The sequence below is a fragment of the Asparagus officinalis genome, unplaced genomic scaffold (genome assembly GCF_001876935.1).
Source record: "Asparagus officinalis unplaced genomic scaffold, Aspof.V1 AsparagusV1_Un3, whole genome shotgun sequence".
Classification (NCBI taxonomy): domain Eukaryota; kingdom Viridiplantae; phylum Streptophyta; class Magnoliopsida; order Asparagales; family Asparagaceae; genus Asparagus; species Asparagus officinalis.
In genome coordinates this window covers 64,632-80,074 of record NW_017972269.1, presented here as the reverse complement: position 1 = coordinate 80,074, position 15,443 = coordinate 64,632, and the positions used below count along the sequence as shown (strand labels likewise).

At 36.3% G+C, this 15,443-nt stretch overlaps 1 protein-coding gene across 1 annotated transcript; it reads right to left on the bottom strand.

Annotated features, from left to right (window-relative positions):
• Positions 1–139: 139 nt before the first annotated feature.
• LOC109827032 lies at positions 140–14,786 on the bottom strand. Its single transcript, XM_020394000.1, has 3 exons — positions 14,571–14,786; positions 12,442–12,590; positions 140–451 (listed from the first exon to the last, which is right to left on the bottom strand). The coding sequence occupies exons 1-3, from the start codon at positions 14,704–14,706 to the stop codon at positions 437–439; spliced, it is 300 nt and encodes a 99-aa protein (XP_020249589.1). The 5' UTR covers positions 14,707–14,786; the 3' UTR covers positions 140–436.
• Between the last annotated feature and the right edge of the window lie 657 nt (positions 14,787–15,443).

Sequence of the window (15,443 nt, the reverse complement as noted above, 5' to 3'; positions counted from 1 at the left end):
TGTATATCTGCAAATAACTTTTGTCGAGACACGCTATTAACTTGTTCCAGCCCAACATTCACAAGAATTGGAGTTTTGATAATAGTGTATTACTTGAGCGTCAACAATGTCGATTAATTCATTTACGAAGCTTCCACAGTTGATCAAGTTATATATCCCACTGATGAATTTAAACGTTTCACATTAGATAGAACTTTCAATAGGTATGGCATCAAAAACTTCCAACTCTCACTTCTAGTAGTTTGCACGATGAAATGTAAGAAAACATTTATTATCTGCTTCTCAACCAGCAAACATGAGAATAACAGAGGAATAACAATACTGCAACTTTAGAACTTTGCTGCAGACGCATGAAAAAAAAAAACACCAACATCGTTAACATCAGAAGAGACGATTACAATCCTCCAAGCTTTCCATCATCAGCTTTGCAATGCTTTTAATCTTGTCCCTCCTACAAATAAATCGATAAAAAACTAATGAGTTTCTCCATGCTGATAGTAGATACAAAATAAGTTCTTATTAGCAACAAACGAGCAAGAGGAAGTGAAAAAATAAGGTTGTTACAATTTGGCAGTGAGCTCAAACGTGACCACATATTTCTCCAATTCTAGTCTGAAGACACAAGGCTTCACATAACTGGATCTAATTCCAGGAAGGGATATAAACTGCATGAGTTACAGGATACAAAGATGGGGTATGAGCCACTGAGAAAACAGAGAAATGGGTCTGTGCGTGTATGTCAGAGAACTACACGGTGAAAACTTTAGTAAGAACTGAGAACTCCATAATGGAGCATTCGTGAGTGATATATACCATTCATCTTGTTCAGTATCCAATTTAGTCTATGAACAAGAAATGGGATGGTCGTGAGATATCTTTCATGCTCAAGTGAGTCACCATAAAGATGATAGTGTAGCCAAATATAGAAAAACAAACCCTTGTACACACAGTAAAAGATCTACAAAATTCTTGACATTTTATTATTAGCCTATTACGGATGCCTACAGCAAGATAATAACCAGTGTGGATTGTCAAAAAATGACTCTCGCAATTCTTCCAGTGATTAGCTTGAGAATAGGTTCTTGCCGGTGATCTCTCATATAGTGAGAAAGACTTAACACTCAAATCTGTATTGATAAAATTGCACGTACATATTATGAAGGAACATGCAAGAATGTGTCTGTGCATCTAAGTTGCAGGAAAACAGGTAAGGGTACCGGTACGGGTGCGGCTACAGGACTTTAATGGCAAAATTGTAAAATGTAGGGTACAGGGACACGGCTACATCTATATATATTGAGATTAATAATTTACATGAGATCATTATTGTTTTTCAATTCATGTGTTATTAGAATTAAATTCCTATCATGTTTTTAGGTTTCTTTTATTGTGTTGATTATTATAAATTGGAAGCTACTCGTATTTGAAATAGACACCCAAACGACCCTTGAAAATCATAGTTTTAAACTTGGATATGGGCTGAAACGAACCACGCCTATGTCAGTTTCAAGAAATGGATGTGAACATTGCGTAGGATATACATTCAATAAGTGTTTGACAAGGGTTTTAAAATTAAAACACATATCATATAGTTGAGCACATGTCTGAATAAATGTATGCATATATCCAAGGAGTGTCCATGAAGTTTGGGTACGGATAAGTGTCTGGTACGTGTCAGTTATGGGTATGACTTCATGATGGAAGTACCGAGGTAACAGTTGTGCATGCATGCATGTATATATGTATGTGCATCAGTATATGTACATGTAAGTGGATGTGATAGTGATTTAATATGACCAAGCATCGTTATCTTATTTGCACCCATCTACAAAAGCATATAATTCAGAGGCAAATTGGATGACCCACATTTACTTTATTAACTACAAGTACTGCAAATCACAAGAACCAAGTATGTTCATGCGATCGACAGAACATTTTCTGAAGTTGGGACTGACAAGCCATCATGTGGGTTTGTTTCACATGGGAAAAATGTCTAATACTAGAAATAAGGGAGCAGGGAACCAGATTTCCCCAAAAATCAATAAATGGAAATTATGGTATTAGATATTATTGATAATTTGGTATTAGTAGATTTAATATATATCATGAGGTATTACATATTGTGAGATGTGATTAGATATGATTTTATCTCATACTTATTATGCAATATCCTCCTAATCTCTATTTACGAGAGACTAGGATTAGATGAATAATAATATTACCTTTCCTATTTCTCAACATGGCATCAAAGCTTCATTGATCCTATAGAAACTTCTCTCTTTCTAGTTCTTGAGGCTGTCGAAGGTGTTTTTGCATTGGCTTCATACTCCCCTCGGCAGCCTCCACCACAGCTTTGGCGGATTCACATCTTTAGCTTAAACAACATAAGAAAAGAACTATCTCCACAAAAGAGAGGGGGGAGGCGGCTACTATTGCTCAGCTTTACCTGTTCATGTAAACAGTAATTCGCATGTACGGTTTTCTGTGAACAGTACCTCTCTGATCTCTTATTGCATGCAAATTGGCTTCAATGATCAGCATTTCCTATTAGATCATATGAACTTTGTTGATTTGTTGTGAGGTGTCCTGATGTTATCATCTTTCTCGTCAATGACACCAACATCAAGATCAAGCGATTGAGTGAGAGATAGATCAATCAAAGGTTTTATATTGTTCATGCTGGCTTACCTGCCTAGGGTTTCCATTGACTTACCTATCTAGGGTATCTACTGACTTACCGTCTAGAATTTCTACTAGCTTACTTCAAGCTATGACTACACTTTTATGATTGCTGACATCTTCAAGTAATCCGAGCAAAGATAACATTATCAAAGCTTTTCCAACTAGTTGTTTTGTTCCCATTTATAACAAGTTGGGCATATATAGTATGTTATTGATAACTTGGTATTAGTAGATTTGGTAAATATTATGAGATATTGTGGGTTGTGATTAGATATGATTTTATCGCATATCTATGTTATAATATCCTCCTAATCTCTATTTAAGAAAGATTAGGGTTAGATGAATAATATCATTGCCTGTTCTATTTTCTCTAAATATGGAATGCATAATCTACATGGATAGGTAACTTCCTCATATGACTTCTATTGGCAAAATTCTATTAACCTGCAATTTCTAGTGTAATACCCCAACCCTTGAGAGGGTGATGTGATTAGTGTTGATAGATTTGATTGGAATACTCATATCATCAAGATGCATCTTCTTTTCGGGAACCCAACTCTTAGAAACTCCAAAGTTAAGCGTGCTTGGCCTGGAGAAATTCTAGGATGGGTGACCCCCTGGAAAGTTTTCCAGGGAGCGCGTGAGTGAGGACAAAACGTGCTGAAAAGACATGAGATGGTTTGTGAGGCCAGTCCATCATATCTAATAGCGTACCGACTCCGGGATTCTGGGGCGGGGCGTTACAAATGGTATCAGAGCCAAGCCAACCCGAATTGTGAGAGCTAAGTGCTATGCGACGCAAAGTGCTACGTCGAGAGGGCGGGAGCCACCTCTTGAGGTCGTAGGAGCCACCTCTAGAATCTCACACGGATGGTACGATCTTGGATGATATGATTTGGCGCAACGAGGACATTGCGAGTTTAAGTGAGGGAGATTGTAATACCCCAACCCTTGAGAGGGTGATGTGATTAGTGTTGATAGATTTGATTGGAATACTCATACCACCAAGATGCATCTTCTTTTCGGGAACCCAACTCTTAGAAACTCCAAAGTTAAGCGTGCTTGGCCTGAAGAAATTGTAGGATGGGTGACCCCCTGGGAAGTTTTCCAGGGAGCGCGTGAGTGAGGATAAAACTTGCTGAAAAGACATGTGGTGGTTTGTGAGGCCAGTCCATCAGACCTAATAGCGTACCGACTCCGGGATTCTGGGGCGGGGCGTTACATCTAGCTAATTCTTTCCTTAAAAGGTCTGCATCTTGAAAGTCTCAGCCATAAGATAATCATCCACCAAAAGACTAATAGAAGATTCCTCGTCCTCCTACAAGGAGATAAGTCCTGTTCTTCGGCCATATTTGTTTTTCTATCCTGGAACTAAGGGGTAATATAATCTTCGGACTATAGTATTCGGACTGTGTTATCCTCGAACTATTCTAGTTCACTTTAATGTTTGCTTTCATATGAACTAATATTCGGAGTAACTTGAAACAATCCATATTAGTGTTTGTTTTTAGGGGATTATGAATGTTCAGACTAATGTCATAAGCAAAATGACATTTTTTTCCCCCGTCAAGACTATTAATATTGTAGTAATTCATCTATTTCACAACAAAAAACATGGGCATGACATTGTCAAAAAAATCCACATATTACCCTATGCCAATAATGATACAATAAATAACTTATTCATTTAACAAAATATAATCGTGAAAACTAAAACCTCTAATTAAAAATGTAATTCTTCCAACAAAATATCAAATATTGCTTGCGCATAAAAAAAAAGCCATCTCTTAGTACCGCACAGAAATGCTAAGTGACCAACCCAGAAAAAGAAAATAAACATGCCAATTCATGATAGTGTGTTCGACTAATTCTGGAAGTAGTTATAAATTGTAAATATACTCACTCTGACATTTAAGAAAAACTACACAAAATGAAACTACAAACCAATGGAAAAATAAAAATAAAAACACTACTTAAACATACATGGCCACCAAAAAGAGGAAAGAAAAAGAACAAGAACGAATTCAACAAGGGTTGCACCATGAAATAAAATTAATGTATAACTTCAAAGTAATGCATAGAAGCGTGAACCCATGGTGATGATAGAGCAGATCATTTTGATGCACGATTTGCTTTTCTTTAGACAAGCTAATGTGCTCTCTTGACATTGGCTTTGAGGAAACAAAATGATGAAAAAGTTCTCATAGAAATGGTGGCCGATTTCTCGCTTGATTTTGCGCAAAAAATAGATGTCGATGACCCCCCACCCCCCGTCCGGTAGCGCGAAAAATAAAGCGATATAAACATCACGCAAAAAAAAGAAGTTGATAAAGGGAAAAAAATAAGTGATGGCAATATCAAAGGAAAAAAATCAGTAGAAATTTAAAATGGTAGGGGTATGTTTGTCCAAAAATCTTAACCCCCCTAGATAAATAATACATTGATTGTAAAAGAGGGGGTGAGGTGGGTTTATAATAGTACACTTTTGGGGGGATTAAATAGTTCCTCCTTAAAGTAGTCCGAACCAATTTGGGGTGGGTGGGGGGGAACACGGGCTAAGAAGGTGGGTCCGGAATATTTTAAAATTATACCTTCACTATCAAAAAAAACATAGCCTTAATATTCTCGCTAGCAGTATGAAGTGTAATCCTCTCTCCTAATGTTTGTCTCTCTTGTGACCATGTCTCTAATGAAACTTAGCAATATGATATTTCAAACCCATGAAACTAAAGAAAATAAGCATACACATAAAGTTCATACATCTAAACTTCCATTTATATACCTGCCCCTTGTCCCCACAAACGAATGGATTAACCCACAAATATTCATATTCCCTTTTTCAGCCATCATTTGAAGGTGTTAAAAGAAGGGGAGGCCATGACAGAACTCAATAGAGGAGGGAGTGAGAGGGGAAGATGGTGAGGACAGGAAATTGGAGGAGAGTGGAGGGTCGCGTGACAGGAGAGAGGATGGAGGCTTTGGTTTGAGGAGGAAGGAGGAGGTCACCATAGCCACGAAGGAGAAAAAGTTGAGGGTTTGAGTTAAGACGATAGCGGAGTGAGATGGCGAACAAAAAGTGAAACTTAGGATTTGAGGAGGAAAGGGGAGGATATGGGAAATATAGTATACAAGGGTTTTAGTTTTATGAGGAAGAAGAAGAGGCAGCGGCAATGGCCATTGAGAACCAAGTTTGAGGATTTGAGAAGAGAGGAGAAAGAAGATAGGAATTTGGGTTTAAGGCGCACCATAATAAAAAAATTACAAAAGGTGGCCGAGAAAGATAAAAAGTATCTAGCAGAAGGTAACTAGAAAACACAAAAGGTAACAAGGAAAGTAAAAAAGTACCAGAACACGTAAAGGGTAACAAGAAAAGGCTAGCTTTTATTTTCGTAGTTAATTTTTTATACTAGTCATATTTTATATTTGATTGCTTTCTAGTTACTTTTTACCAGTTATTTTTTGCATTTTTCTATGTTTTCTAGTTATCTTTTGTGTTGCATAAGTACTAACGCATGCTCTCCTCATTGTCGTCATTCTTTCTCACTCCAAAATTCCAATAAATTCCTCCACAAACCTCTCATTCACCTCTTGCTTCCTCCTTAGATAAGATCCCTTCACTCCCTTAACAAAATCCATTAAAAATTAAACCACTCTTTTGCCTCCTCTATCTTTCTCATCCTCGAGTTCACATCAAAACCCCAAGCAACAGCCAAGGGCGAAGCCACATTAGGGCCACAAAGGCTCTAGCCCCCCACCCTTAAAATAGTTTAAAAAAAAGTCTGGGGTAGGGGTGCAGGGTACTTAGTGCTAATAATTATTTTGTAGTGGGTTAAATTCATAATTATCTCAACCTTATAACAGCTCTTTCACTTCCATTATAGCTTTGAGCACGAAATTGCCACGTACTATGACTGTTCCTCTGCGCTCTAGTTGCTTTTTTTTAATTTTCGGTTAAATGTAGTTTAACTAATTTATCTTTTTATGGTGCCCTTTTACACGACTAGGCTTGTTATTTCTTTCGAGATATTAGTAATGCCAATTTAGAATTTAATAAAGACTTTTGGACAATATTAAAACCAATTTCATGAAAGATTAATTTTCATTTGGATTCTTGTCTTAAAAAATTTCAAAGATAGTTATCTTTTGTGCTGCATAAGTACTAACACATGCTCTCCTCGTTGTCGTCATTCTTTCTCACTCCAAAATTCTAATAAATTCCTCCACAAACCTCTCATTCACCTCTTGCTTCCTCCTTAGATAAGATCCCTTCACTCCCTTAACAAAATCCAATAAACATTAAACCACTCTTTTGCCTCCTCTTTCTTTCTCATCCTCGAGTTCACATCAAAACCTCAAGCAACGGTCAGCGGCGAAGCCACATTAGGGCCACAAAGGCTCTAGCCCCCACCCATAAAATAATTTTAAAAAAAAGTCCGGAGGAAGGGTGCAGGGTACTTGGTGCTAATAATTATTTTGTAGTGGGTTAAATTCATAATTATCTCAACTTTAAAACAGCACTTCACTTCCATTCTAGTTTTGAGCACGAAATTGCCACGTACTATGATTGTTCCTCTGCGCTCTAGTTGTTTTTTTTTAATTTTCGGTTAAATGTAGTTTAACTGATTTATCTTTTTATGATGCCCTTTTACACGACTAGGCTTGTTATTTCTTTCGAGATATTAGTAATGTCAATTTAGAATTTAATAAAGACTTTTGGACAATATTAAAACCAATTTCATAAAAGATTAACTTTTATTTGGATTCTTGTCATAAAAAATTTCAAAGATAGATCACATAGAGCTTAGCAATCAACTCGAGAGATACATCTCTTATGTAGCTACACGTCATTACTTTTCTGAAAATGAATGGATCGATCTATGTTATCCAGGTTATCATGAAGCCACACCCATACTCGACACGTATTTAACACATTCTCGTACCCTAACTTCATGGACACTCCTTGAATTTATGCATACATTTATTATGACATGCATTGTTATCGAGGCGTGTGCCCCGGGCACGGGGCGCTACGGGCAGGGGCAATTGCGCCCCGCACCAGAGGCGGGGCGCTGCACGCACACGAGGCGCGCACAACCGCCTCGTGTGCGTCTCGCACGCACTTGACACCTGCATCATGTAATAGACTATTTCTTCTGTTTTTTTAAATAATTTACATATTACATATTTACATCATGTAATAGACTCTTTCTTGCTAGTTGCTAATCCATTCTCCATCTTTTCATGTTTAACTTATAAAAAGAAAATAATAATTAGTAATTTAGTATACTTATTTGCTAATTGTAACTTCCTTCTCTAATTAGCATGCTAACTAGAAAATTATGAACATGTAAATATATAATTATTACCTTCATTCTCCATCTTTTCATGCTAACTAGCAAATAGCAATTAAGAATGCTAACTAGAAAATTATGAATAATTATGTTTTTTAATCACTTAATTGTTACTTAAAAATACATATATCACATTTTAAATAAAAATACATATTTCTTATTTGTTACTTGCTTGTTTTGTTTCATAGACTTTTGCTTATGTTAGAGATTATCTTGCATTGTGATTTATAAAAACTTATGAACTTCTCTATGTTATGCATGCTAATTAAGACACTTTCGTGATTTAGTCGGTGAAATTATATTTCTTGGTATTTTATGTGATAATTTATAAACATGTTGCTTATATGCTTCTTTGTCTTATGTTGAAAAATATTAGTTTCAGTTGTGCGTCTCAATTCATTGAGGCGCGTGCATCGTTGTGCGCCTTACGCATGGTGCGTGTAAGAGGCCTTTGCGCCCTGTATTGCGCCTTGCGCCTCGATAACAATGATGACATGTACTCAACTATATGATATATATGTTTTAGTTTAAAATACTTGTCAAACACTTCTTGGATATATAACTTACACTTCACATTCATTTCCTAATACTAGTCAGATGTGGGTCGGGTTTGTTTCAGCCCATACCTAAGCTAAAAACTATTAAAGGGTTGTTTGGGACCTTTGGGTTTCTAGTATGAGCAATTTCTAATTTATAATAATCAATTTAATAAAAGAAACTTAAAAATGTGATAGGAATTATAATTCTAATGACACATGAAGTAGGAAACAATAATGATCTTATGCAAATTATTAATTTCAATATATATGTAGTTGTATCCCCGTACCCGCATTCGGAATCAGTGTTATCGAGGCGTAAGGCGCAATGCGGGGCGCAATGGCCCCTTACGCGCATCATGCGCAAAGCGCACAACGATGCGCACGCCTCATTGAATTAAGCCACAACTCAAACTAATATTTTCCAACATAAGACAAATAAGCATATAAGCAACAAGTTTATAAATTATCACATAAAAAGACTAAGAAATATAATTTCACCTACTAAATCACGAAAGAGTCTTAATTAGCATGCATAACATAGAGAAGTTCATAAGTTTTCACAAATCACAATGCAAGATAATCTCCAACATAAGCAAAAATCTATGAAACAAAACAAACAAGTAACAAATAAAAAATATGTATTTTTATTTAAAATATGATATATGTATTTTTAAGTAACAATTAAGTGATTAACAAACATGACTATTCATAATTTTCTAGTTAGCATTCTTAATTGCTATTTGCTAGTTAGCATGAAAAGATGAAGAATGAAGGTAACAATTACATATTTACATGTTCATAATGTTCTAGTTAGCATGCTAATTAGAGAAGAAAGTTACAATTAGCAAACAAGTATACTAAATTACTAATTATTGTTTCTTTTTATAGGTTAAACATGAAAAGATGAAGTATGGATTAGCAACTAGCAAGAAAGAGTCTATTACATGATGTAAATATGTAATATGTAAATTATTTAAAAAACAGAAGAAAGTCTATTACATGATGCAGGTGTCAAACGCGTGCTAGTCGCACACGAAACGCACGCGAGGCGCACACGAGGCGCACGCGAGGCACGCGCCTCATGTGCGTGCAGCGTCCCGCCTCTGGTGCGGGGCGTAATTGTCCCAGCTCGTAGCGCCCCGCGCTTGGGACGCACGCCTCGATAACAATGTTCAGACTAGTACTCATACCCGTTTCATGCAACTTAGGGATTGATAAACTTGCTAAGAACTTGGCTGAATGAAAGATGGTTGGTGTACAAATTGGCGAAGTTGGGCTAATCTTGCCTAATGCAACAAGTGTTGAAAGAGTATTTTTGATAATGAAAATTATTAATAATGACCATTGAAACCCTATGGGGGATGAGTATATAAATGATTATTTGCCGTCTTACACTACAAAAAATGGGTTTTTTTCCTGGAAACCGCTTTAATTTAGGATAATTATACACAAACAACCTTTCATTTTTAATTTATGTAGAAACCACCTACAATTTGTGTTTTATTCTAATTAATCACTTGGACCTCCATATTTATCATTAAACCCAATTCTACCCTTATAAACTTACTCGTTTTGCACGTGCCTCCTACCCTTAACCCAACCCTTAATTGTTGACCCATTAACCAAATCACACCCTAAACCCCTAACCAACCTAACCCTAAACTAAACCCAAGTCTTAACTGAACCCATACCTACATAACCTTAAAATTAAAAAGGAAAAAAAACTGCATGAGGGGAGGTTGAAGAAGATGCTATGATCCTGAACACCGCCTCCAAAAATTCCCCCCCCCCCCTCCATTTTCTTATTCTATTAGCAGAAAAGTTGTCTGTTAGAATGTCCCAAACCCACATTTGCATTCCACCTCAGATTCCTCATATGTAAAGGAAGAAGAAGCAACAACAACTTCATGAGAAAGAAAGTCCATGTCCATCTTCTTCAATCCATAGTAAAAATCAAAAATTTGTTGTGATTTCTTCTTCTTTACAAGAAATTTAAAGGATTTAGGGTTGAGTACTTGGGGTTGGGGTGGGCTTAAGAGAGAGAGAGAGAGAGGGGGGGGTATGGGACTTATTAGATTTTCTTTTTTATTTATTTCATTTGTTTTGTTTTAGTTAGGTAGGGTCCAACGGTTAAGGGTCTGGATAAAGGTGGGTTGGATAACGATGGGTTAGAGTGAGAGGCATGTGCAAAACATAAGTTTTGTAAGGGTATAAATGGGTTTAATGACAAATATGTGGGTCCAGGTGGTTAATTATAATGAAAATGCAAATTATAGGTGGTTTCTATATAAATTAGAAATGAAAGTTGATTTGTGTATAATTGCCCTAAATTAAATGTGGTTTAAGGGGGGGAACCCACAAAAAATATATATTTTGTACATTGGTGAGGAAGATGTCATGAAACGGTATCAATAGGGAAAAAGAATGGTATTATAAACACTACATTCTAATAGGAAATACGATTTGACAATCTTATTATGTAATGATGTTTAGATACTAATTAATTGGGGAAAATCTTTATGTTGTGGAGTTTAATTATTTTTTGGATCCCCTTGCTAAAATTCATGGCTCCGCCGCCGGCGACCTCCTCCTCCTTCCTCCTTTTCAAGCTCACACTAAAACCACATGGCCTCCCCCTTCCTCCTCAAGCTCAAACAAGAAACATCATGGCAACCTCCTCCTCAAACTCAAACCGAAATGCCATGACCACCTCCTTCTATTCAAACTAAATCCCTGAACGTTTCCATTTGAGCTCTCAATCAAAAGCCCACTTTTATTGTCATCACTGAAAGGGATAAAGGATATTGTAGAGTTAATCAAAATCTGGTGGGGTAAAGGGGAAAAGTAATGGAAAAGGAATCTAGGGGCCAAGCTTAAGGTTTTTGGACTTAGTGGGAAGCAGACTTTTTTAACAGGGGTGGAGGCAATTTTCCCTTAAGGGGTTGTTTGGTTCGTTTCCTTGATATAGAGAAATGCAATTCCATGTAAAGAAACACAAGTTTTCGTTTCCTTGATATAGAGAAATGCAATTCCATGTAAAGAAACACAAGTTTTGAGTTTTTTAAACTTTTCCAAGAAATAGATTGTTTTGCTTTGGGTTTTTTAAACTTTTCCAAGAAATAGATTGTTTTGCTTTGGTTCGCACATAAAAAATGGTGGGAAACCATTGTATTTACTTTTCTTGTGTTTGGTTCGCATAGAAAAAAAAGGAAAACTTTTGTAAACAAAACAGAGAAGGAAAAAAATCTGACGTGGCAGAGTTTTCATCAATTTCACTTGGTTGGGGAAGGAAATCGGAGAGGGAAAAAAATCTTAGTTGGCGGCGATTTCAGCAGGGTTTTCCCTCTTCCATTCGAGCGAACCAAAGCGGCACAAAGAAATGGACGGAAACAAAAAAGCTGACGTGGAGGGCTAAAAATCTGACGTGGAGGGGTTTTCTGAGTTTTCCACCTCTTATAATAGCGAACCAAACAGCCCCTAAAAGAACTCGTGTATTATTACTAAAATCTTTTTTGTAGTCTGACAGAAACAAATTTGAAAGAAAGGTTTACAATTTGAAGTGAACCAAATAACATCTAAGTCGCCTGTTAAAGCCTTGCAACATCACCAAAGAAAACTATAAGAAAGAATTAATCACTAAATAAGAATTAATGATTAAATATTTCTAAGTTCTAAAGTCCATGGCACAATATGTAAGCTATAGATGGCATAACCATAATCAACACAAATGGTATAACTAAAGATTTAACAAAAAGTAGCTTGCACGTAGACCAATAAAGCTGGGTAAAGAATAGCTTTTATCTCATTCTATGAAACATAATTAACAAAGGGAATGGCTAAATGAAAGATAAATATATAAAAAACTTTACTTGAGAAGAAACTGATGGGACAGTTGAAGCCTGTGGTGTTGACCACTTGGGAAGAGAACCATCAAATATGTAAGAGCATTCAGTATATGCTGTTCCAATCCCTAAACCAGTACCAAAAGCTACAGATGCCCATCGAGTTGTGGGACTCCCTAGTGAACAGAAAGAGAATCACATATATTAGTTAGTTCAAAAAAATGGTTGCAGGAATCAATAACAAAGGAGAAATACAACTGAATGATAATGTTCAAAAATCTAAGTAGACATTTCAAACCAAATTTAGGTAAAGGTCAAGTTACCAAATAAATGGTTATGCTCAGTTATCAACTCCATTAAGTATTACTACCTTTTTTTCACACCCAAAAATAAAAACTATTACTACCTAATAGATGTGGAGAAGGTTGACGCTTCTTCAACAAACGCTAGCATGTAACATATGCTTGTGAGAATGACATATGGGATAGTAGCAGGGCAAAGCGCAGGTTAACAAAGAGAAGAGTTAAATCATTGTAGAGTGGTACTTTACAGTTTCTAGATTTGGCTTTATCAAGAATATCTACATAAAACAATCTGCTAAATTAATCTTTAAAGAAATTATTTGCCACACTTGTGAATTTAATTTCTCAACTAACAGGTTAAGCTAATACATGGAGTAATTCATCTAACAATCTAAAAGGTAATCGATAGACACGGACCATATAAAAGCAAGCTAAAGGCATGATTTTAACCTCTGAGAACCTGAAGCACACTGGTATAGAAGATTAAGTAAAAAAGAGGTAGTAACTACCTAAACGTTAATTATGTAAAAAAATATTATAAAATGTTCATACAACGTGCTCGCCTGACATAAGCATATAGGAAAGATTGCTACATTAAGCGAACAAAGTGTTGGCGGATGGACCAGGCTGTGCCCCTAAAAAAAATATACATGTACTATCAAAGACTATATCATGGATTAAAAATAGAAAAACATGCTAATGAGACCATGGAAACTAGGAGGTTTCCTACTCTTCATACTCATACATAATATAGATAAATTATGGGAATTGAAAATTGATACGCTAAAATTAGAACCCGTGAAGAATTTGCAGTCACATTTTTACTACATTGTCATAGTTGTTTACAAATCACATTGTGACTAGACAATGTTTTAAAAAGCTCTCGCCTAGCCCGCCTAAGCCTAGGGAGTACCCAAGCTATCTAGGCTAGGCCTTGAGAGTGCCTAGGGGAGCGGAGACCATTTACGCATACTGCACTACAAGGCCTTGGTCGTGATTTCTTCTGTTGTCGCTTCCATCGCTTCCATGTCTTCTAACCTCCTCCGAACTCCGGCCTCCTCCATCGACTACAGACACCTCCTCCTCCATTGACTACAGACACCTCCTCCAACTCCTCCAAGGTTCAACAAAACCTCCTCCATAACCACTTACATAAAACCAAAAAAAAAACTCCTATGCCTCTTAGCACTTTTGATTATATTGAAAACACCTAGGCCGGGGCCTAGGCGCTAGGCTCTTGGAGACGGTCTGACGCCTAGGCCGCCTAGCGCTTTCTATGACCTTGCAACCAGACTTTAAGAGGATTTCGATCCACAATAAACCATATTATCTTTCTAAGTATTGGCTTTTTCAAATGGCACGTAGAATTAGCTGTTATTCTAGGATATAACACCAATAAATTTAGCGGAAAATAAGGCAGATGAATTCCCCTAAGTGATGCCCTCAAGCGTAAAATCTTTTTATTGAAAAAGAAAGCAGAAAAGAAAGAACCAATCCTTAAATCCCCTTATAAACCCACATCAAACGAGCTAAATATCCGATGCGGGACTAAATGGACCCTAGTTCTACATCGTTTTTTAGCATCTAGGGTTCACTTTGATCAAGAATGTTACAAAAATGAATTATTTTATTCCTTATTTCACAGAATAGGAGGTCGGATTGTTCCCTTCGTGATGTCATAGCAAAACCCTAAGTCATGCTCTCCAGGATACGATCTTTTAGACAAAATCCAAATCAGCTTCCAACATTGTTTATGAGTCCGCTTGAACCCGAATCTAACAAAAATAAGCAGTAAAAAAGAAGGATAAATTAGGGTTTCAAGGAGTAGAAGTAGGGATTTTGAGTGAAATTTACGAAAGAGGAGGAGGCCGCCGAGGGCGCCGGCGAGAGAAGAGTAGACAACGCGGCGGATGCCGAGATCAAGACACGCGTCCCATTTCGCATCCAGGCCGACGGCGGAGGGCGGCCGCTCTTTCTTTTCTTCCGCCATTAGAGAGTACTTGATTGAGAGAGAATTGGGGAGTTTGCTTCTTTTGGACTTTGCCCTCTGATTCTTTTCTTACTGGGGTTTTTGATATTAGTCCCTTTAACTATTACTAGTTTTATATTACGCCTCCAAATCTTCACATCTTGTATTACTCCCCCCAAATTGCATAAATATGCTGATATTATTAGCGTTTGTGATTAGTTAGGGTTATAAATGCTAGAATTTTTTTATAAAACTAGTATAATGCACGTGTTTTGCACGTGAGCGTATATATTTTAAATTTTAAATTTTTTTATTGAATAGTAAAACGATGCGTTAATAAATAAAATTGCATCATAATATTGCTCAAAAAGAAATGTATGAATTAATTATTATTGTGTAATTATTATAGTTGAATGTTTTTCTTATAATAATCACTCGGTGCTAACCTTCTTTAAATAAGTCTCCAAAATCTAAAATTATTCTTAAATAAAATTGTTAATTCTATAAGTTCTCTTAAATATGTTCCTCAAACTTGAAAGTTATAGTAATCTTGCTAGCTTTTTCCTGATGTTCCCTAGATAATTACATTTAATACCTATAATATATTGCAACAGTTACTTCTTATTATAATTATTTAATAGGTTAAATTACACCCAACCCTTATGAACTTTCAGACCCTATGAATTTTCAAAATGACACTAAATCTCTAATGACTTTGTTTCCAAGGAAACCCCCAATAATGTTCTAAATTTTACAAA